Source organism: Scyliorhinus canicula, chromosome 10 (genome assembly GCF_902713615.1).
Source record: "Scyliorhinus canicula chromosome 10, sScyCan1.1, whole genome shotgun sequence".
In the NCBI taxonomy this organism is placed as follows: domain Eukaryota; kingdom Metazoa; phylum Chordata; class Chondrichthyes; order Carcharhiniformes; family Scyliorhinidae; genus Scyliorhinus; species Scyliorhinus canicula.
Window position 1 is genome coordinate 137,207,603 of NC_052155.1, and position 24,327 is coordinate 137,231,929.

The 24,327-nt window shown below is 44.1% G+C and overlaps 1 protein-coding gene across 4 annotated transcripts in view; it reads left to right on the forward strand.

Moving 5' to 3' along the window:
• bend5 (BEN domain containing 5) overlaps positions 1 to 24,327 on the forward strand; it is a 253,252-nt gene that overhangs the window by 95,913 nt on the left and 133,012 nt on the right. For 3 of the 4 annotated variants that reach the window (XM_038809776.1, XM_038809772.1, XM_038809773.1), the window contains 4 exons: positions 792 to 1,066; positions 1,159 to 1,369; positions 2,246 to 2,398; positions 3,249 to 3,376. In XM_038809776.1, the coding sequence (XP_038665704.1) occupies positions 792 to 1,066; positions 1,159 to 1,369; positions 2,246 to 2,398; positions 3,249 to 3,376 (767 nt within the window). Of the gene's footprint in view, positions 1 to 791; positions 1,067 to 1,158; positions 1,370 to 2,245; positions 2,399 to 3,248; positions 3,398 to 24,327 lie in introns of all 4 variants that reach the window. The other variant, XM_038809774.1, reaches the window with a different exon arrangement.

Genomic DNA, 24,327 nt, shown 5'->3' on the forward strand with positions numbered 1-24,327 from the left:
AGTAAACATAACCGAGTTGTGATCACTATCACCAAAGTGCTCACCTACACCTAAATCTAACACCTGGCCGGGTTCATTACCCAGTACCAAATCCAATGTGGCCTCGCCCCTTGTTGGCCTGTCTACATACTGTGTCAGAAAACCCTTCTGCACACACTGCACAAAAACTGACCCATCTATACCCATCTATAGATAGATAGGTTCTTGATTAATAAGGGGATCAGAGATTATGGGGAGAAGGCAGGAGAATGGGGATGAGAAAATATCAGCCATGCTCGAATGGCGGAGCAGACTCGATGGGCCGAGTGACCTAATTCTGCTGGTCTTGTGGAGGCCTTGTTGCATTGAGAGGAATCCAAGCAGTTAAACGCAAGGGGGAAGAGGCTTTACAGCATGTTACTGAGCAAGAATACTTAAGCTAGCCAGAGTGATTTCTCCACCTCAAATGCTGCCATAATTTGAGTCACTTTTTGTCATTTGATAGCATACGAAATTAGCTAATGACTGTATATTTAGCTGAGGATATCTGACTTTCTGGTCAGGACTTGTTACTTATTATTTTCCAGGTTTTCCTTTTTTGCTCTGTTTCATTGTCTTCTGCTCAACTACTATTAGGGAACTGACTGTTACTTTTATAGATGTTTATTGGCGATGGTACCAGTAGTTGATAGATTGTATAGAATGGATAATTCACATTTTTGAAATCATTTTGTGATCTGTAAGAACAGTAGTTCTTGAATTTGCGTTTTGAAAGCAATTTGAGTGGTAAATCAATATTTTCGCATTTTCAGTACCAGAACAGTACCATGGCTCAAATCCTGAGGAAGAGCTAATAGACAACACACCAACACATCAACTAATTTCAAGTACGCCAGTAACTTCTATTCTGCAAGACCATCTGAACATGCAACAAAGAGTTTATCCTGGCAAAAAAAGTCCACTTGCTCTTCTTCCAACTCCAAGTACCTCTGATCATCTTGAGAGTCAGATTGAAAATGGGAACAACATGATCCCATGTCCATGGGCTATGGCTCAGCCTAATGTTTACTCTGTTCAGGATGGAAAGGTAAGGTTAGCTATATGTATGAGAGATGCTTCCCATATTTTGCATATATGAGTTGAATTCACAAGCTACAGATTCCAACAATTTGTTCATAGGTTCACATTGGTGCTAATATATGGATTGATGAGGACAAGTGGGAAACTGTGAAACGTCAACCGAGTGATTCAAGATTTACAAAGTGCTTGGCTGTGGCTGTCTGGGGAGTGGATACCCTGAAGGACAGAAGTGTCACTGGAATTGCATGCAACTCCACAAAGTCATCACCGAAACCACCTCTTTCCCCTTATAAAGTACAGATTATTAAAGGTGAGTTTAAGAACGGTTTCCACAGCAGAAATATTTAATTTTTATGTTTTTTCCTTCAGTTTCTTTGTTTTTTTTTCCTCATCCTCTCCCTCCTTGCCTTCCCTCCCTCCTTAAAGGTTGTTATTTTATTTATAAACAAATTTCTGAAAAACGGCAATCATCAACATTTTGTATTCATTTTAAAGGTATTTTTCTTTATTTTAATTTAAAACCTATTTTAAAAGCAAATCCACTACTTTAATAAAGCAAAACAGCATCATAGACAGTGCCCAACAACTGGTGACAAATGTCACTTGCCGAGTAATCACCGTTAGAAATATGAGTTTAGTAATGTCACCAACTAGTACTCATCAACATTGGGACAGTGGCATAGTGTTGATAATATTTATACAGCACCTTTTGTGACCTCAGCGTGTCCCAAGCGCTTCAGCTTTGGAAGCAAAGTCCCTATTATGTCAACAAAGCAACCCAGATTGCACTTAGTTTCCCACAAACCAGTGAATTTGTTTAGAACATCGACGGATAAATGTTGGGCAACATATTAAGAGCATTTTCTTGCTTCTCAAACTGAAACATGCTATCTTTACAGCCACCGGAACAGCCAGATGGGACCGAGATTTGACATCTGATCTGAAAAGTAGCACCTTCAACAATGCAGGATTCTTTCACAATTGCATTGAACCATTGACCTAGATAGATATGTGCTGTAGTCCTGGAGCAGGCCTTGAACTCTTAGCATGTTTGTCACTGACTATTAAGGCAATCAATGAGGCATCTGATGTATATATCAGTTTTCAAAAACAAATCGATTCTTAAAATTTACAGCTCTCGATTAATATTTTGGTGAAACTAAATAAAATTCTGTTTCCCCTACAGAACAATTACTGAACAGAATACGACAAGATGCCAAAGATGACAATGAGATCCACAAGCGACTAAATAAAGTCAATCGATACATTGGGGAAAAAATAATGGACATTAATAAGCAGTGGCGAAAGGCCAAAGCAGAAATATCAAAATTTAGGAACTGTGAGTGTGAGATAGGATTAAAATGTGAAACTCATGCACATTGTGAGAGATCTGAAATACCCATCAAGGAAGAGATTGAAACCTTTATCTATGAGTAATCTGATGGGAACTAATGTCTTGCATGATCAGAAAACTCTGTTCATGGATATTCTGGTTATTAATAGTATGTAAACGTCATTTGATTTGATTACAGTGAAATCTACTTGTTCTCTTCATATCATTTGTTTACATAGTGGTACCATAGAAAGCCTTTTCTATTAATTTCTCAATAGCTGTCAAGTTTTATATCTCAATGTTAAATCAGTGGAATGTACAGATAATTCTGCAATTTCTGTGGAATTCTGCAGAAGGAAGTCATTGAGCCCATTACAACAATGCCGCCTCTCAGAGCTGTCGGCTTATTTCCCATTTCATGTCCTTTTCCCGTATTCTTTCTTTTTAATTCAAACATTTATCCACTTCCCTGCTGAAGCCTATTATAGATTCTGTTTCCAGGTCCTAACAATGCTGATTTAAAAAATAAATAATGCCCTTTTGTCGTTTTGGTAACAAACACTTTAAGCTCTTTATTTACTGAGTCAGCAGCTAATTGGACATAGTCTTTCCCTATTTACCTTATCGAACCTCTTTTGAATACTGTATAAGATCTCCTCATGATATATTGTACTGTTGGTATCTGTGATCTGTTCTCATAACTAAATTATCTCATCTCTGGTATGATCTTAGTGAATCTGTTCTGTGCTCTGACTTTGTCTGGTACTATGTTTAGCTTTAGCATTACCCCTTTGCTTTTGTATTTATGTCCCGATTTATAAAACATAGAATCTTCTGTACGCTTTCTTTTATACAGCTTTATCAACTATTCATTCTTTGGATGTGGCCATCACTGTCAGAGCCAGCATTTATCGCCAATCCTTAGTTGCCCTTGAAGAAGATGGTGGTGAGCATTTTTGTACTGCAGCAGCTCGTCCGGTGAAGGTACTGCCACATTGCCGTTAGGTAGGGAGTTCCAGGATTTTGACCCAGTGAGAATATAGGAATGGCAATATATTTCCAAGTCAGGGGTATGTGTGATTTGGAAGGAAACTTTGTGGTGATTGTTTCCCATGCACTTTCTTCCCTTGTCCATCTGGGTGGGAGAAATTGTGGAATTGGTGGGAGGTGCCTTGAGAAGGTGCTGCTGTGAATCTGTAGTAAACACTGCAGCCACTGAGAGGTTAAGTTGGTGGCTGGCATGCTGATCAAATTGCTGCTTTATCCTAGATTATGTTAAGCATCTTCAGTGTTTTTTGACCTGAACCTATTCAGGCATGTCGAGACTATTTCCTGACTTAACATCGAGGGTCGAAGGGCCTGTACTGCGCTGTAATGTTCTATGTATTACTTTGTGGAGGCTTTGGAGAATTGAGAAGTAAACTACTTGCTCAAGTGGCAAGTAACATTAGCAACACACATCAGTTCAAGACAGATTGGTGTCCAGTACATGTATGAGTATGATTCTAACTTGTTTTACTCTGGCTTCTTGGTATGCACACAATCAAATGCTGCCTTGATGTCAAAATCACTTGGGAATGAGCTTGTCCCCTCACTTTTACAAATATGGTTATTGGAATCTAAGTTGTCTGCTTGTCTCTTTTTAAAGTTTTACTATTGCATATTTCCTAACCTCCTCTCTTGATAAATTTTAGCTTGCTTCATACCATCGGAAATAGCTGAGTATCTCACTCTTTAAAAAAAAAATACCAGATACTCTAAGGGTCACTGTATAAATTTTAGATTTGGAAGTAAAACTTTAAAAAGAGACAAGCAGACAACTTCGATTCCAATCACTGCTCTTGACCAAAATACAGTCAAGTACACAGTCAAGAACTCCTTAAGTAATAGTTTATTAAGAATGTGACAGCCTATATATGATGCATAAGCTAAATAGAGGAAAAGCATACATGTAAGAGCAGTATACTGATCCGAGAAGACAAATGGACGGGTGGCGTAGAGTATTTTGATCCCTAATCCTGTGGTGGCAACCTTCTGCTCTCTAGCTTAAGTGTTAGGAACCTGGTTTGCCTCCAGGCAGCTGCTTAACAAGGACTTCCCCCAGTCTTCGAGGACCCATTAGTATACTTTGTTTCTCGGGGCTGGTTGTCTACCCTACATCAATCACTTGTTTGAATAGTTCTAGCCAATGACCACAGAACAGCCAAGGTGTCAGGGAGGGCGTGGATAATTTACCCTTGCCTATTTCTTAATTTACCTTGGGCTGAGAGCCATTTGTTAGCCTTTACTAAACACTTGTTTGGATAGATCAGCATCTTGGGCAGTGTGTTACACCCTCTTAACTGTCAAATGGGTTCTAAGCCAAATGGTGAAATATGAAACGAGACACAAATCAGTTGCGTGATAGTTGGCTTATCTGTGGAATGGAGCATTACTAATGCCTGCTTCCTACATACGAACACCCAGTATCTCAGAAGTCTTTCTTTAGTCGTTTTTGAGCAAACTAAAAGCAATTAATCTAATGAACCAACCCACGAAAGGGAGGTTTTTCTTTATATGTGCTCAAGGTACTTAATTAATACTCTTCACCTGTGTATCCTAATCTTGGTAATATAATTAACAGATTCCCCTCTTCTTTAAATTGAAACTTTATCCACCATATCGCAAAACAAATTTCAAAAAATGATTTTCGTGTTCTGTGTAACAGATAAGACTTCCAATAGACTTTCTGTGAAAGCATTCCTTTTATCTAGCAATCTGACAATTGGTGATTAGCGTGACCCATTTTCATTGCTTCTAGCATCTATTTTATATTAGCAACATCAATCCTTTGACTTTTCTCAGTCACACCTTTTGTTCAGTGTACATTATCTCATCTTGAATGGTGTCTACAAAGCTTTCAAAGGACAGACATTTTTCAGAATGGCCCTTATATCGGATTTCCTTCAAAATATTTAATAATGTCCTATACCAGTGCCAGCTTTTTTGCAGCTTGGGCACTTTTAACCATCCTTTTAATTTTCTTGGCTTCTCAGGCCAAAGGAGAACACTTCCTGTTGCTACTGTATAGGACATTGGTGACACCGCATCTGGAATACTGCACACAGTTTTGGACTCTTCACTTGAGAAAGGACGTAAATGCATTCAAGGTGGTTCAGAGAAGGTTCACTAGATTGATTCCAGGAATGAAGGGCTGGTCTGTACTGAGTGCTGTCTTGCTACATCAGAGTGCAGTTGGAGTTTGATGAAAGAAGGGGTTAGGTGAAAGAGTGAGGAGATGATCAGCCCCTTCTTTTCTCTGACTGCTAAGTACTTCCCTTTAAAATAAAAATAAGCTCTTCGGAAATTTGGAGCATATGGGAAAAGGGGGGCTTTAACTAACTCTTCCAGTACAGACCATCAGAGAGAGGGCAAATCTGGTGTGCAGCAACTGAGCAGAGCAATGGGAAAACTAAAGGAAACAGCACAGCATACCTTCACTCATCCAGAGGCGACATTCTTGAATTGACGCCAGGATTCGAAAGTGGAGGCTGCTGATTGGGTGAGGACAGACGGTGAGTATTTATACTACTATTATCGCTGATAGTTTGTAAAGTATTTTGTGGTTTATAGTTGGTACGGGCAATATTCTGTATTAACGAGGTCAAGGGAAGAAGGGCCCTGAAGTACTTGATATTATCTGATTTCAAGGGTCCTTTGAAGGTCGAATCCAAGTCATGGCAGGAGAGCTGAAAGCTGTGGTTTCCTCCTGCTCCAAATGGGAAGTCTGGGACATTTCCAGTGCCTGGGGCCAGCATGTGTGCAAAGCATGTTGCCAGCTACATCTCCTGGAAGCCCACGTTTCGGTGCTGGAGCGGTGGCTGGGGACACTGGAGCATCCACAAGTTGGAGAGTATCGTGGATAGCATGTATAGAGATGTGGTCACACCGCAGACTAAGAGACCACAGGCAGGAAAAGAATGTGTGACCACGTAGCAGAGCATGAGGATTAGGCAGGCAGTGCAGGAACCTTATGGCTATTCACTTGCAAATCAAATATATTGCTTTGGACACCGTTGAGGAGAAGGACTCTCAGAGGAAATCAGTGACAGCCAATTTTGTTGCATTATGATTGGCTCTGCAGCTCAGGGGAGGAATAAAAAGTGTGGGAAGGCAGAGAGTTGGGATAAAGGGATCTTTTTCAGGATGGCAGCCGGTGGGCAGCACGGTGGCACAGTGGTTAGCATTGCTGCCTACAGCGCTGAGGACCCGGGTTCGAGTCCCGGCCCTGGGTCACTGTCCGTGTGGAGTTTGCACATTCTCCCCGTGTCTGCGTGGGTTTCGCCCCCACAACCCAAAAGATGTGCAGGATAGGTGGATTGGCCACGCTAAATTGCCCCTTAATTGGAAAAAATAATTGGGTACTCTAAATTTATTTATTTTTTTTAATTTAAAAAAAAAGGATGGCAGCCGGTGACTAGTGGTGTGCCTCAGGGGTTTGTGCTGGGACCACAACTATTCACTATATACCTTAATGATCTGGAAGAAGAAACTGAAGGCACTGTTGCTAAGTTTGCAGATGATACAAAGATCTGTAGAGGGACAGGTTGTATTGAGGAAGCAAGGGGGCTGCAGAAGGATTTGGACAGGCTAGGAGAGTGGGCACTGAAGTGGCAAATTAAATAAATGTGGAAAAGTGTGAAGTTATGCACTTTGGTAGGAGTAATTTAGGCTAGGAGAGTGGGCAAAGAAGTGGCAGATTTGCACTTTGGAAGGAGGAATGGAGGCATTGATTAATTGAGTTGATTTATTGACTTATCACATGTACCGAAATACAGTGAAAAGTAGTTTTCTGCGGCCAAGGGAACATACACAGTACATACATAGTAGACAAAAAGAATAATCAACAGAGTACATTGACAAATGGTACATCGAAATGGTACAAGGGGCCAAACAAAGCAAATACATGAGCAAGAGCAGCATAGGGTGCCGTGAATAGTGTTATTACAGGGAACATATCAGTCCGAGGGGGAGTTATTGAGGAGTCTTGTAGCTGTGGGGCAGAAGCTGCTCCTATGTCTGGATGTGCGGTCCGGCAGCGGGTGTGGGATGCCGGGTGGAGTCGTGTCAAGTCATCGGGTCCGGTCCTTGAGGTTCGGACGATCCTCAAATCTGTAAGAAAACATTGAAGAACATTATTAGTAATTATATAAGAAGTGGAAAAATAGTTTTAATAGTTTAGAATGGTGATAGGAGGTAAAGAAAAGGGTCTGGGGGAGAGAGCTCGCAGAGAGTTGCCATGCTCCGTCCGGTGCCATCTTGGATCAAATCACGATTCTCTTAAGGTTAAGGTACAGGTTCAGTCAGCGGATAGGAAGACAAGTGCAATGTTAGCATTTATGTCAAGAGGGCTAGAATAAGGGCAGCACGGTGGCCTAGTGGTTAGCACAGCTGCCTCACGGCGTTGAGGTCCCAGGTTCGATCCCGGCTCTGGGTCACTGTCCGTGTGGAGTTTGCACATTCTCACCGTGTCTGCGTGGGTTTCACCCCCACAACCAAAAAAATGTGCAGAGCAGGTGGATTGGCCACGCTAAATTGCCCCTTAATTGGAAAAAATAATTGGGTAATCTAAATTAAAAAATAAAAAAGAGGGCTAGAATACAAGACCAGGGATGCATTTCTGAGGCCGTATAAGGCTCTGGTCAGAAGCCATTTGGAGTATTGTGAGTAGTTTTGGGCTCCGTAACTGGTCTGATTAGTAAGTTTGGGGACGACACAAATCCGGACAAGTGAGATAATGCATTTTGGAAGGTCTAATACAGGTAGGGAATATACAGTGAGTGGTAGAACACTCAAGAGTATTGACAGTCAGAGAGATCTAGGTGTACAGGTCACTGAAAGGGGCAACACAGGTGGAGAAGGTGGTCAAGAAGGCACACGGCATGCTTGCCTTCATTGGCTGGGGCATTGAGTAAGTCATGTTGCAGCTGTATAGAACCTTTGTTAGGGCACACTTGGAGTATAGTGTTCAATTCTGGTCGCCACACTACCAGAAGGATGTGGAGACTTTCGAGAGGGTGCAGAAGAGATTTACCAGGATGTTGCCTGGTATGGAGGGCATTAGCTATGAGGAGAGGTTGAATAAGCTTGGTTTGTTCTCACTGGAACGAAGGAGGTTGAGGGATGACCTGATGGAGGTCTACAAAATTATGAGGTACATAGGCAGAATGGATAGTCAAAGACTTTTTCCCATGGTCGAGGGGTCAATTACCAGGGGGCATAGGTTTAAGGTGGGAGGAGCAAGGTTTAGAGGTGATGCACGAGGCAAGTTTTTTTACACAGAGGGTAGTGGGTGTCTGGAACTCGCTGCCAGAGGAGGTGGTGGAAGCAGTGACGATAGTGACATTTAAGGGGCATCTTTACAAATACATGAATAGGATGGGAATAGAGGGATACGGACCCCGAAAGTGTAGAGGTTCACAAGAATGATCCCTGGAATCAAGAACTTGTCATTATGAGGAACGGTTGAGGACCCTGAGTCTGTACTCGTTGGAGTTAAGAAGAATGAGGGGCGATCTTATTGGAACTTGCAGGATACTGCAAGGCCTGGATAGAGTGGACGTGGAGAGGATGTTTCCACTTGTAGGAAAAACTAGAACCAGAGGACACAATCTCAGACTAAAGGGACGATCCTTTAAAACAGAGATGAGGAGGAATTTCTTCAACCAGAGGGTGGTGAATCTGTGGAATCTGGACCGCAGAAGGCTGTGGAGGCCAAATCACTGAGTGCCTTTAAAACACAGATAGATAGGTTTTTGATCAATAAGGGGATCAGGGGTTATGGGGAGAAGGCAGGAGAAAGGGGTTGAGAAAAATATCAGCCATGATTGAATGGCGGAGCAGACTCGATGGGCTGAGTGGCTTAATTCTGCTCCTATGTCTTATGGGAATGCAATTGTTGTCGGGTGTTCAATTGTAAGAGGGATAGATGGGCATTTCTGTGGCCGTAAATGAGACTCCAGGATAGAAACATAGGAATTCGGATCAGAAGTGGGCAATTCAGCCCTTCGAGCCTGCTCTGCCATTCAATGAGATCATGGCTGATCTCTTCATGGTCTCAAATCTATCTCTCCACCTGTTGCCCATATCCCTTTAGCCCATTTTTTAAACAAAAATATATCTATCTCCTCCTTGAAACCATTTAATTACATGCTGTACCTGCATGTGGACTTTCTGCGATTCGTGAACAATGGTACGTTGCCTCCTTGGACATGTCGTACCGATGACAAAGCCGAATATAGGAAGTTCTTAATTAAATTGTGAAGTAGGATCTCAAAGGTAGTGATCTCAGGATTACTGCAAGTGCCACGTACTGTCCGGGGGTGTTTATTATTGTTTTTATTATTATTGTTCTGTTATACATTTTTCAAAAATTTCAATAAAAATTATTATTTATTTTTTTAAAGTGCCACGTACTGGTCAGAGTAGAAACAGGAGGATAGATCGGACAAATATGTGGCTGGAAAAATGGTGCAATGGGGAGTGTTTCAGATTCCTAGCGTTGGGACTGGTTCTGTGCGAGATGGGACCAGTACAAACTGGACTGGTTGCACCTGGGCCGGACTGGGACTGATGTCCTACGAGCTAGTGTGGTTGGGCAGGGTTAAAACTAGAATGGCAGGGGGATGGGAACCCAAGCAGGGTGACAAGTGAAAGAGAAACAAGGACAGTGATAAAAGAAAAAACAGTAAAATGCAAATCAGATAGACTGGATAATCAAGGATGAGAGCCAAATAAGGCCACAGTACAAAGGAAAGTTAGGATGATTAAAAATGGCAAAAAGGCAAGCTTAATGGCTTTTTATCTTAATGCATGAAAAATTTGGAATACGGTAGACGAACTGATGCTGCAAATCGAGGTAGATGCTTATGATCTCATAGCCATATTATGGAAATATGATTACAAGCAAATCAAAACGGGGAATTTAATATTCAGCGATATTTGACCTTCTGAAAAGACAGGAGGGATGGAAATGGTGGTGGGGTAGCACTCTCTTTTTAATATAAATTTAGAGTACCCAATTCATTTTTCCAATTAAGGGGCAATTTAGCATGGCCAATCCACCTACCCTGCAAATGTTTGGGTTGTGGGGGCGAAACCCACGTAGACATGGGCAGAATGTGCAAACTCCACACGGACAGTGACTCAGAGCCGGGATCCAACCTGGGACCTCGGCGCAGGTCTTAATAAGCGATGAAATGAAGACCGTTGTGAGGGACGATCTAAACTTGAATGATGTCGAAGCATGGAATCATAGAATTTACAGTGCAGACAGAGGCCATTCGGCCCATTGAGTCTGTAATGGTCTTGGAAAGAGAACTCCACTTAAGCCCACACCTCCACCCTGTCCCCATGAACCAATTTAGCATGGCCAATCCACCTAACCTGCACATCTGGTTTAGTACACGGCTAAATAGCTGGCTTTTAAAGCAGACCAAGGCAGGCTAGCAGCACGGTTCAATTCCCAGACCAGCCTCTCCGAACAGGCGACTAGGGGCTTTTCACAGTAACTTCATTTGAAGCCTACTTGTGACAATAAGCAATTTTCATTCATTTCATTCATCTTTGGACTGTGGGAGGAAACTGAAGCAGCCAGAGGAAACCCACGCAGACTCCACACAGTGACCCAAGCTGGGAATTGAAACTGGGACCCTGGAGCTGTGAAGCAACTGTGCTACCATGCCACCCTATTTACCTCCATTTGTGTGGAGGTAAAAAACAGCAAGTGAAAGAATACATTGGCAGGAGTAGTTTATAGACCCCCAAACAGTAGCCACACGGTTGGAAAGGGCATTAATCAACAAATAATTGGGAGCATGTAAAAAGAATAGAGCAATAATTATGAGTGACTTTAATCTTCATGTTGATTGGATTAATTAAGTTGGTATGGGTAGCTATGGCAATGAATTTAAAGAGGGCTTTAGAGATAGTTTTCTTGAACAATATGTCATGGAGCCAACCAGGGAACAAGCTGTCTTGGATCTGGTAATGAAGCAACCCCCAGGGACTAGAATTTAGGGCGGCACGCTAGCACAGTTTAGCACTGCTGCCTCACGGTGCCGAGCACCCGGGCTCAATCCTGGACCCAGTTTGCAGATTTTGCAGATGTGGAAGATAGGTGGATTGGCCACGCTAAATTGCCCCATAATTGGAAAAAATATAAAATAACTAGTACATTAATCAATTAGCTAACCAATTGGAAAAGTAAACATTTACAACAAAATAACGTGATAGAATTTAATATTCAGTTTACCTTAAAGGGAATTTAAATAACGATCGAGATAGTTAAAGTGGACAGGACAGAACATATTAGCTGGAAAGACAGTAAACAAGCAGTGGCAAACATTTAAGGAGTTAACTCATGACTCTCAAAAAAATACCTCCCAGTAAGGAGGAAAGATTCTAAAAGAACGATAAACCAACCAGGATTTATCAAGGAAGCCAAGGAGAGTTAAAGTTGAAAGAAAAAGCATATAAGGAGGCAGAAGTCAGTGATAGCCCCGATTAAATTCAGAATCCAGCAAAAGAAGGCAAAAAAAATAGGAAACATACTACGAGACAGTTTGGGAGAGTGGTGCAGGAAATGGCTGATGCAATTCAACGTGAGAAAATGTGAGGTCTTGCACTTTGGAAAAAAGAATCCAAGCATAGACTACTTTCTAAACGGTGAGAAAATTCATAAAGCCAAAGTACAAAGGGATCTGGGAGTGCTAGTCGAGGATTTCCTAAAGGTAAACATGCAGGTTGAATCTGTGATTAAGAAAGCGAATGCAATGTTGTCATTTATCTCAAGAGGGTTTGAATATAAAAGCAGCGATGTGCTACTGAGCCTTTATAAGGCTCTGGTTAGGCCCCATTTGGAGTACTGTGTCCAGTTTTGGGCCCCACATCTCAGGAAGGACATACTGGCACTGGAGCGTGTCCAGCGGAGATTCACACGGATTATCCCTGGAATGGCGGGTCTAACATATGATGAACGGCTGAGGATCCTGGGATTGTATTCATTGGAGTTTAGAAGGTTAAGGGGAGATCTAATAGAAACTTACAAGATAATACATGGCTTAGAAAGGGTGGACGCAAAGAAACTGTTTCCGTTAGGCGAGGAGACGAGGACCCGTGGGCACAGCCTTAGAATTAGAGGGGGTAAATTCAGAACAGAAATGCGGAGACATTTCTTCAGCCAGAGAGTGGTGGGCCTGTGGAATTCATTGCCGCGGAGTGCAGTGGAGGCAGGGCCGGCTCAAGGCACCGGCAACTCGGGCAGTCGCCCGGGGCGCCATGTGCGAGGGGGCGCCAGAGACTCGGGTCCCGCGCATGCGCAGTTGGGCAGGTGCCAACCAGCGCATGCGCGGTGGCCGACCTCCCTCAGGGCGCCGCCCCCCCCTCGGGCCGCCCCCCCGCCCCCCCCCCCTCGGGTCCGCCCCCCCTCGGGTCTGCCCCCCCGCCCCCAAGGGCGCCGAAGTTCAGCTTGCCCGGGGCGCCAGCAACCCTAGAGCCGGCGCTGAGTGGAGGCCGGGACGCTAAATGGCTTCAAGGCAGAGATAGATAAATTCTTGATGTCGCGAGGAATTAAGGGCTACGGGGAGAATGCTGGTAGGTGGAGTTGAAATGCCCATCAGCCATGATTGAATGGCGGAGTGGACTCGATGGGCCGAATGGCCTTACTTCCACTCCTATGTCTTATGGTCTTATGGAGAGCAATAAGAGCTTCTTTAATATATAAAAAAGAAGAGAGAGGTCAAAGTGAACATAGGCTGCTTAGAAAATGAATCTGGGGAGCTAGTAATGAGGAACATGGAAATGGCAAAAGAGTCAAACAGAGATTTTGCATCAGTCTTCACAATCGAAGATACTTCGAACATCCCAGTAATACTAAAAAAACCCATGAGAGTAATTAAATACCATCACTTGGACTGGATGAACTACACCTCCGGATTCTAAAAGATATAGCTGAGGCGATTGTGGAGGCATTGGTGGTGATCTTTCAGGAATCACTGGAGGCAGGGAGGGTCCCAGGGGACTGGAAAATGGCTAATGTAACACCCTGTTTAAGGAGGGAGAGAGTTAGAAGATGGTAAATTATAGGCCTGTTAGCCTAACTTTGGTCATTGGTAAGATTTTAGAGTCATTTATCAAAGATGAGGTTGCAGAGTACTTGGAAGGGCATGATAAAATGGAACTGAATCAGCACGGCTTCAGCAAAAGGAGGTCATGTCTGACAAATCTGTTAAAATTCTTTGAGAAGGTAACAAGGAAGTTACGCAAAGGAGAACCAGTGGACATGATCTATTTGGATTTCCAGCAGGCCTGTGACAAGGTGCCGTATAGGATACTATTAAATAGGTTAAGAGCCTATGGTGTTAAGGGTAAGATACTGGCATGGATAGAGGATTGGCTGACTGGCAGAAGGCAGAGAGTGGGGATAAAGATGTCTTTTTCAGGATTGCAGCGGTGACTAGTGGTGTGCCTCAGGGTTCTGTGTTGGGACCACAACTTTTCACAATATACATTAACGATCTGGAAGAAGGAACTGAAGGCGCTGTTGCAAAGTTTGCAGATGGTACAAAGATCTGTAGAGGGACAAGTTGTATTGAGGAAGCAAGGGGGCTGCAGAAGGATTTGGACAGGCTAGGAGAGTGGGCAATGAAATAAATGTGGAAAAGTGTGAGGTTATGCACTTTCATAGGAAGAATGGAGGCATAGACTATTTTCTGAATGGGAAAATGCTTGGGAAATCACAAAAATGAAATGAAATGAAAATCGCTTATTGTCACGAGTAGGCTTCAATGAAGTTACTGTGAAAAGCCCCTAGTCGCCACATTCCGGCGCCTGTCCGGGGAGGCTGGTACGGGAATCGAACCGTGCTGCTGGCCTGCTTGGTCTGCTTTACAAGCCAGCGATTTAGCCTGGTGAGCCTGGGGAGTCCCAGTTCAAGAATCTCTTGAGGTTAAAATGCAGGTTCAGTCGGCTGTTCGGAAAGCATAGAAATTCCTCCTGTCTTCCTCTGTCTTAAAGGATCGTCCCTTCAGTCTTGAGGGCATATGCAATGTTAGTATTCATGTCGAGACAGCTGGAATACAAGAGCAGAGATATAAGGTTCTGGTCAGAACCCACTTGAAGTATTGTGAGCAGTTGTGGGCCCTGTATCTAAGGAAGGATTTGCTGGCCTTGGAAAGATACAGAGGAGGTTCACAAGAATGTTCCCGGGAATGAAGAGCTTGTCATATGAGGAGTGATTGCGGACTCTGGGTCTGTACTCGTTGGAGTTTAGAAGGATGAGGGGGGGATCTTATTGAAACGTACAGGATACTGAGAGGCCTGGAAATGAAATGGAAATTAAAATTAAAATCGCTTATTGTCACGAGTAGACTTCAATGAAGTTACTGTGAAAAGCCCTTAGTCACCACATTCCGGCGCCTGTTCGGGGAGGCTGTTACGGGAATCGAACCGTGCTGTTGGTCTGCTTTCAAAGCCAGCGATTTATCTCAGTGTGCTAAACAGCCCCTGCTGTTTAGATAGAGTAGACATGGAGAGGATGTTTCCACTTGTAGGAAAAACTAGAACCAGAGGACACAATCTCAGACTAAAGCGATGATCCTTTAAGACCGAGATGAGGAGGAATTTCGTCAGCCAGAGGGTGGTGCATCTGTGGGACACCTAGCCACAGAAGGCTGTGGAGGCCAAATCAGAGGTCTTTAAAACAGAGATAGATAGGTTCTTGAGTAATAAGGGGATCAGGGGTTATGGGGTGAAGGCAGTCAGCCATGATTGAATGGTGGAGCAGACTCGATGGGCAAGTGGCCTAATTCTGCTCCTTTCTCTATGGTCTTACTAGCGAAGTAGCATTAGACAAATTAGAGGCTAAAGGTAGGTAATCCCCTCGTGGCTTGGATCTTAGTGTCCTGAAGGAAGCAGCTACAGAAGTAGGTTGTATTGGTTGTAATTTTCAAAAAATCTGTGGATTCTGAAGAAGTACCGGAGGATTTGAAAACTGCCAATGTGATACCCCTATTTAAAAAGGGAAGCAAGCAAAAAGCGGGTACTGCAGGCCGATTAGTCTAACATCCATTGTTGGAAAAATGTTGGAATCTGTCATTAAGGGAATAATAGCACATTTGGAAAATCAGAATTAATCAAGCAGAGTCCACATGGCTTCATGATAGGGACATTATGTCTGACTAATTTATTGGAGTTTTTCAAGGAAGTCTCAACCAGAGTGGAAAGAGGGGAATCAGTAGATGTATTGTATTTGGACTAACAGGGTAAATGCCGAGAGGATGTTTCCCCTCATGGGAGAGTCTAAGACCAGAAAGCATGATCTCAAAGTAAAGGGGTGCCATATTTCTCATTTTATTTTTGTGCCAGACAGGAATGAACAATTGCTGCAGTTCACCATGCGCTGTGTGAATGTTTGCCATTGCCCATCCATCGTCATCCCTACAAGTAACATTCCTCCATTCATCAGAGCTAATACACGCCTCATACTATACTGGGACTCTGGATTACTAGTCCAGTGACAATATCACTATGTTTAGCCCACTGTGCTAAACCAGCCCCCTAAACCAGTCTCATTTGCTATTTCTCTGTCCAACCCTCCAACATATCTATGTCCTGCTGTATCCTCTGACAACCCTCAACTCTATCTGACACTGCACTAATTTTGGTATCATCCGCAAATTTACTAATCAGACCAGCTACTTTTTCCTCCAAATTGTTTATGTCTGCGACAACAACTGAGGCCCCAGAAACGATTCCTGTGGAACACCACTAGTCACAACCTCCCATTCAGAAAAACACCCTTCTACTGCTACCCTCTGCCTTCTGTGAATGAGCCAGTTCTGTATCCATCTTGCCACCTCACCTTTGATCCTGTGTGACTTCACCTTTTGTACCAGTCTGCCATGAGGCTTTACTGAAGTCCATGTAAACAACATCAATCGCCTTCCCCTCATCAATCATCGTCAACTTCTCAAAAAACTCAATCAAGTTAGTGACGTTCAACCTTCCCTTCATGCTGTCTGTCGCTGATGAATTCATTTGTTTCCAAATGGGTATAAATCCTGCCCCTGAGAATTTTCTCCAATAATTTACATACTACTGATTTGAGGCTCCTTTAGTTTCCTGGATTATCCCTGCTACCTTTCTTAAACAGCGGTACTACTTTAACTATTCTCCAGTCCTCTGGGATCTCACCTGTAGCCAATGAGGGTACAAAGATGTCAGTCAAGGCCGCAGCAATTTCCTTCCTTGCTTCCCTCCGTACTCTGGGGTTAATCCCATCAGCCCAGAAGACTTATCTACCTTAATGTCTCTTAAAACATCCAATACCACCTCCTTTTTGGTGTCAACATGACCCAGACTATCCACTCACCCTACCCAGAATCATCTTCCACAAAGTCCTTTTCTTTGGTGAACACTGATGCAAAGTACTCATTTGATACCTCGTTCATTGCTTCTGGCTCAAAACATTGATTCCCCCCACTGTCCTTAAGTGGCCAAATCCTTTCCCTGGCCACTCTCTTGCTCTTTACATATAAATAAAAAGCTTTGGGATTCACCTTAATCCTACTTGCCAAGGACTTTTCATGCACCCCCCTAGGCCACCTAATTTCCCGCTCAAGTACTTTCCTACTTTCTTTATACTCCTCAAGGGTTTCAACTGTTCCCATCCTTCTAGACCGTACAAAAGTTTTATTTTTTATTTTTGACAAGGTTCATAATGTTCCTCATTATCCAAACATTCTTCAACCCCCCCCATACTTATCCTTCGTTCTCTGAATCCTAATCATTTGTCGCTTAACAGACACTCACATGTCCGATGTTGATTTACCCTCCAACAGCCGCACCCAATCAAAATTCTTCAATTCCTGTCTAATGTTATCGTAATTTGCCTTACCCCAGTTTAGCACCTTACCCTACCCTCCTCGCTATCCAAAAGTACCCTAAAAGTTATGGAAATGAGGTCACCGCTCCCAAAATGTTCCCCTACTGAAACTTCAACCACCTGTCCAGGCTCATTCCCCAATACCAGATTCAGTACTGCCCCTTGCCTAGTTGGACTATCTGCGGATTGCATCAAGAAGTCTTCCTGGATACACTTGCTCGTTCTGGGTGAGTGTGCTTAACACTCGATTTAGCTCTGTTTCATTACTTAGCTTTGGAGTCGCCAGGTATCGTTAAGATACCGCCACAAGTTTCAAGGTCAGGTTCAAAGCAATAAAACCTTACACCAATTAGTAAGTTCAAACAAATGAGTTTATTATAATACAATTATAAACTACTCATGCACACGCTAAGATGACGAAACTATTCCTACCACTAAATTGACCAATACTTATCTGAATAAGGAACTGCCGGATCAGGGGACAATAGCCTCTTGCTCTGCACTGGGTCTGCAGACTTCAGGTTGGTACGGGTTAAAAGGGGTCAGGAGTGTCTATCTCTGGTAGCGATCGTTGTGAGACACTTACTTACTGGCGGCTGCTGTCCGAACCCCTCCTCTCTCTCGGTCAAGGTCTTCTGGGTGGGCAGCACGGTAGCATGGTGGTTAGCATAAATGCTTCACAGCTCCAGGGTCCCAGGTTCGATTCCTGGCTGGGTCACTGTCTGTGCAGAGTCTGCACGTCCTCCCCGTGTGTGCGTGGGTTTCCTCCGGGTGCTCCGGTTTCCTCTCACAGTCCAAAGATGTGCGGGTTAGGTGGATTGGCCATGCTAAATTGCCCGTAGTGTCCTAATAGTAAGGTTAAGGGGGGGTGTTGTTCTGTTACGGGTATAGGGTGGATATGTGGGTTTGAGTAGGGTGATCATTGCTCGGCACAACATCGAGGGCCGAAGGGCCTGTTCTGTGCTGTACTGTTCTATGTTCTTCGGTAAAGGCTGGTCAAGAGAGGAGGGCTGGTCAAGAAGAACGAACTGAGTTTGGGACCTGCCTTTTATAGGTCCCAGGGATTCGCGCCCTTTTGGGCGGACCCTCTATCTGCTGGCGACCGATTGGGTCTCTTCCCAATCGATTTGTTTGAATCCCCCCAATACTGAGGCTGTCCCTCGGCTACTAGGCGGGCCTTCAGGTGCTTTGTCTTCGAACCCCGCTGGTGCCGGGGTGTCTGGCTTCCCATACAATGTTGCAATCACTTCCCTATTTGTGTCCTTTGTCCCTGGGATCGTTCCATTACTATGCTAACTGTTCCGGAGATTGCCTCATTAGTATGCGGAATGTTCGTTTCGGTGCTGTCTGCTCTCTCAGCAGACAGAATACACAGTGGCTTGTTGCAGCCTGCTTGTGCTGCAAACTTTGTCCATTTTACCCTGCAAGCTTTGCGTTCCTCCATTTTGTATTGAGGGAATGGCCAACTTCGGTGGCTACAACACCTTACAAACTCTGCCCCATCCAAGCCCCTAGCACTAAGTGAGTCCCAGTTAATATAGGGGAAGTTAAAATCCCCTCCAACAACATCCCTCTTACTTTTGCACCTATCCAAAATCTCTCTACCTCTCTGCTCCTCTATCTCTCGCTGGTAGTTGGGGGCCTGCAATAAACCCCCAACATTATGATTGCCCTCTTCGTGTTCCTGAGCTCTACCCAGACTGCCTCATTGTATGAGCCCTTCAAGGTGTTCTGCGCAGTACATAGAACATAGATCGATACAGCGCAGTACAGGCCCTTCGGCCCACGATGTTGCACCGACATGGGAAGTCAAAAACTAAAGGCCATCGAACCTACACTATGCCATTATCATCCATATGCTTATCCAATAAACTTTTAAATGCCCTCAATGGTGGCGAGTTCACTACTGTTGCAGGTAGGGCATTCCACGGCCTCACCACTCTTTGCATAAAAAACCTACCTCTGACGTCTGTCCTATATCTATTACCCCTCAATTTAAGGCTATGTCCCCTCGTGCTAGCCACCTCCATCCGCGGGAGAAGGCTCTCACTGTCCACCCTATCTAACCCTCTGATCATTTTGTATGCCTCTATTAAGTCACCTCAACCTTCTTCTCTCTAACGAAAACAACCTCAAGTCCATCAGCCTTTCCTCATAAGATTTTCCCTCCATACCAGGCAACATCCTGGTAAATCTCTTCTGCACCCGTTCCAAAGCTTCCACGTCCTTCCTATAATGAGGCGACCAGAACTGTACGCAATACTCCAAATGCGGCCGTACCAGAGTTTTGTACAGCTGCAACATGACCTCATGGCTCCGGAACTCAATCCCTCTACCAATAAAGGCCAACACACCATAGGCCTTCTTCACAACCCTATCAACCTGGGTGGCAACTTTCAGGGATCTATGTACATGGACACCGAGATCCCTCTGTTCATCCACACTGCCAAGAATTTTACCATTAGTCAAATATTCCGCATTCCTGTTATTCTTTCCAAAGTGAATCACCTCACACTTCTCTACATTAAACTCCATTTGCCACCTCTCAGCCCAGCTCTGCAGCTTATCTATGTCCCTCTGTAACCTGCAACATCCTTCCACACTGTCTACAACTCCACCGACTTTAGTGTCGTCTGCAAATTTACTCACCCAACCTTCTGTGCCCTCCTCTAGGACATTTATAAAAATGACAAACAGCAATGGCCCCAGAACAGATCCTTGTGGTACGCCACTCGTAACTGAACTCCATTCTGAACATTTGCCATCAACCACCACCCTCTGTCTTCTTTCAACTAGCCAATTTCTGATCCACATCTCTAAATCACCCTCAATCCCCAGCCTCTGTATTTTCTGCAATAGCCGACCGTGGGGAACCTTATCAAATGCTTTACTGAAATCCATATACACCAGATCAACTGCTCTACCCTCGTCTACCTGTTCAGTCACCTTCTCAAAGAACTCGATAAGGTTTGTGAGGCATGACCTACCCTTCACAAAACCATGCTGACTATCCCTAATCATATTATTCCTATCTAGATGATTATAAATCGTATCTCTTATAATCCTCTCCAAGACTTTACCCACAACAGACGTGAGGCTCACCGGCCTATAGTTACCGGGGTTATCTCTACTCCCCTTCTTGAACAAAGGGACCACATTTGCTACCCTCCAGTCCTCTGGCACTATTCCTGTAGCCAATGATGACCTAAAAATCAAGCCAAAGGCTCAGCAATCTCTTCCCTGGCTTCCCAGAGAATCCTAGGATAAATCCCATCAGGCCCCGGGGACTTATCTATTTTCACCTTGTCCAGAATTGCCAACACTTCTTCCCTACGCACCTCAATGCCATCTATTCTAATAGCCTGGGTCTCAGCATTCTCCTCCACAACATTATCTTTTTCCTGAGTGAATACTGACGAAAAGTATTCATTTAGTATCTCGCTTATCTCCTCAGCCTCCACACACAACTTCCCACCACTGTCCTTGACTGGCCCTACTCTTACCCTAGTCATTCTTTTATTCCTGACATACCTATAGAAAGCTTTTGGGTTTTCCTTGATCCTACCTGCCAAAGACTTCTCATGTGCCCTCCTTGCTCGTCTTAGTTCTCTCTTTAGATCCTTCTTCGCTTCCTTGTAACTATCAAGCGCCCCAACTGAAACTTCATGCCTCATCTTCACATAGGCCGCCTCCTTCCTCTTAACAAGAGATTCCACTTCTTTGGTAAACCACGGTTCCCTTGCTCTACCCCTTCCTCCCTGCCTGACTGGTACGTACTTATCAAGAACACGCAATAGCTGTTCCTTGAACAAGCTCCACATATCCAGTGTGCCCAACCCTTGCAGCTTACTTCTCCAACCTACACATCCTAAGTCATGTCTAATGGCATCATAATTGCCCTTCCCCCAGCTATAACTCTTGCCCTGCGGGGTATACTTATCCCTTTCCATCACTAATGTAAAGGTTACCGAATTGTGGTCACTGTTTCCAAAGTGCTCACCTACCTCCAGATCTAACACCTGGCCTGGTTCATTACCCAAAACCAAATCCAATGTGGCCTCGCCTCTTGTTGGCCTGTCAACATATTGTGTCAGGAAACCTTCCTGCACACATTGTACAAAGAACGACCCATCTAATGTACTCGAACTATATCTTTTCCAGTCAATATTTGGAAAGTTAAAGTCTCCCATAACAACTACCCTGTTACTTTCGCTCTTTTCCAGAATCATCTTCGCCATCCTTTCCTCTACATCCCTAGAACTATTAGGTGGCCTATAGAAAACTCCCAACAGGGTGACCTCTCCTTTCCTGTTTCTAACCTCAGCCCATACTACCTCGGAAGAAGAGTCCCCATCTAGCATCCTTTCCGCCACCGTAATACTGTCCTTGACTAGCAGCGCCACATCTCCCCCTCTTTTGCCCCCTTCTCTGAGCTTACTAAAACACCTAAACCCCGGAACCTGCAACAACCATTCCTGTCCCTGCTCTATCCATGTCTCTGAAATGGCCACAACATCGAAGTCCCAGGTACCAACCCATGCTGCCAGTTCCCCTACCTTATTTCGTATACTCGTGGCATTGAAGTAGACACACTTCAAACCACCTACCTGAACACTGGCAACACCTCCTGCGAAGTCAAATCTGTGCTCCTGACCTCTATACTCTCAATCTCCCGTACCCCAAAACTACAATCCAGGTTCCCATGCCCCTGCTGAATTAGTTTAAACCCCCCCAAAGAGCACTAACAAATCTCCCCCCCCAGGATATTGCTGCCCCTTAGGTTCAGATGTAGACCATCCTGTCTATAGAGGTCCCACCTTCCCCAGAAAGAGCCCCAGTTATCCAGAAATCTGAATCCCTCCCGCCTGCACCATCCCTGTAGCCACGTGTTTAATTGCTCTCTCTCCCTATTCCTCGTCTCACTATCACGTGGCACGGGCAACAACCCAGAGATAACAACTCTGTTTGTTCCCGCTCTGAGCTTCCATCCTAGCTCCCTAAAGGCCTGCCTGACATCCTTGTCCCCTTTCCTACCTATGTCGTTAGTGCCAATGTATAGTACGGCTATAATATTTTCCTTAACCAGTAATGCTATTCCCCCTCCCTTTTACATCCCCCTCTATCTCTCCTGAAGCATCTGTATCCTCCAACGTTCAGTTGCCAATCCTGACCTTCCTTTAACCACGTTTCTGTGATAGCCATAACATCATAGTTCCAAGTACTAATCAGTGCTCTAAGGTCATCTGCCTTACCTGCTATACTAATGGTGTTGAAACGAATACACTTCAGACCATTGCGTTTGAGCAGACAGAGTAATGCTGTTCTCTTATTTTTGTTCTCTATTTCCCCTTCAGTTATTACACCTTCTAAGCTAAAGCTCTGGTTCCCACCCCCCTGCCATACTATTTTAAATCCTCCCGAGTGACTCTGGCAAAATTCCCAGCCAGTCAAAACTATTGGTTCAACTACTGCTGGTGAGATGGTGATGTAGTGATATTGTCACTGAACTAGTAATCTAGAGACCCAGGGTAGTATGAGGCGTGTATTAGCTCTGATGAATGGAGGAATGTTACTTGTAGGGATGACGATGGATGGGCAATGGCAAACATTCACACAGCGCATGGTGAATTGCAGCAATTATTCATTCCTGTCTGGCACAAAAATAAAATGAGAAATATGGCCAAACTATGGCTTGCAAGAGAAGTTAGAGATAGTGTTACATCCAAGGAAAAGGCATACAATTGGCCAGAAAAAACAGCAGACCAGAGGATTGGGAGCAGTTAAGAATTCAGCCAAGGTGGTCAAAGGGATTGAATAAAGAAGGGGAAAATAGAGTGTGAGAGTAAGCTTGCAGGGAACATGACCTTCTGTAGTATGTGCAGAAAACAAGATTGGTGAAGACAAATGTAGGTCCCTTACAATCAGAAACAATTGACTTTATAAAGGAGAACAAAGAAATAGCTTTAAAACTAAATACAGCATGGTTTTACAAAAGAGAAATCATGCTTGACAAGTCTACCGGAATTCTGTGAGGATGTAACTAGTAGAGTTGATGAGGGAGATGTGGTTTATTTGGACTTTCAACAAAGTCCCACATCGGAGATTAACGTGTAAAATTAAAACATATGGGTTATGGGGTCGTGTATTGAGATGGGTAGAAAGCTGGCAGACAGGCAACAAAGAGTAGGATTAAAGGGTCTTTTTCCCAAGTGGCAGGCAGTGATGAGTGGGGTACTGCAGCGATCAGTGCTCGAGCCCCAGCAATTCACAATATTCATTATTGATTTAGATGACAGAACTAAATGTAATCTCTCCAAAACTGCAGATGATATGAAGCTCGGTGGGAAGGTGAGCTGTGATGAGGATGCAGAGATGCTTCAGCGTGAATTGGTCAAGTTGAGTGAGTGGGCAAATGCATGGCATTTGCAGGATAAATGTGAGGTTATCCACTTTGGCAGCAAAAACGGGAATAATCTGGCTATAAATTGAGGGGGGGGGGGGGGGGGGGGGGGGGGGAAATCCCACCACGGCAGATCGTGGAATTGAATTCAATAAACATCTGGAATTAAAAGTGTAATGATGGAAGTGTAATGATGGCTATGAAACCATTGTTGATCTTCACTTAGGGAAGGAAATCTGGTTTGGCCTATATGCAACTTCAGACCCACAGCAATGTAGTTGACTCTTAAATGCTTTCTGAAATGGCCTAGCATGCCATTCCGGTATATCAAACCCTTACAAAGTCAATAAAAAGGAATGAAACCTGGTTCAATCACCTGGCATTGACCTAAGCACCAGAAGCAACAATAGCAAATCCAGCACTTCGATTCCAAGGTCCCCTTGATAAAATCTGTGTGTTTATGCCAAAATTGGTAGAATTGTTTCACAGAGTAGTCAAGTAACCGCCTTACAGTCATCACCATTTCTGGGTACGTCTGGTCCCACTGACGGCACAGTGGTATACCGTAGGGGATGAGTTGGCTTGAGAGTCCAACTGATTAGCACATGCTCT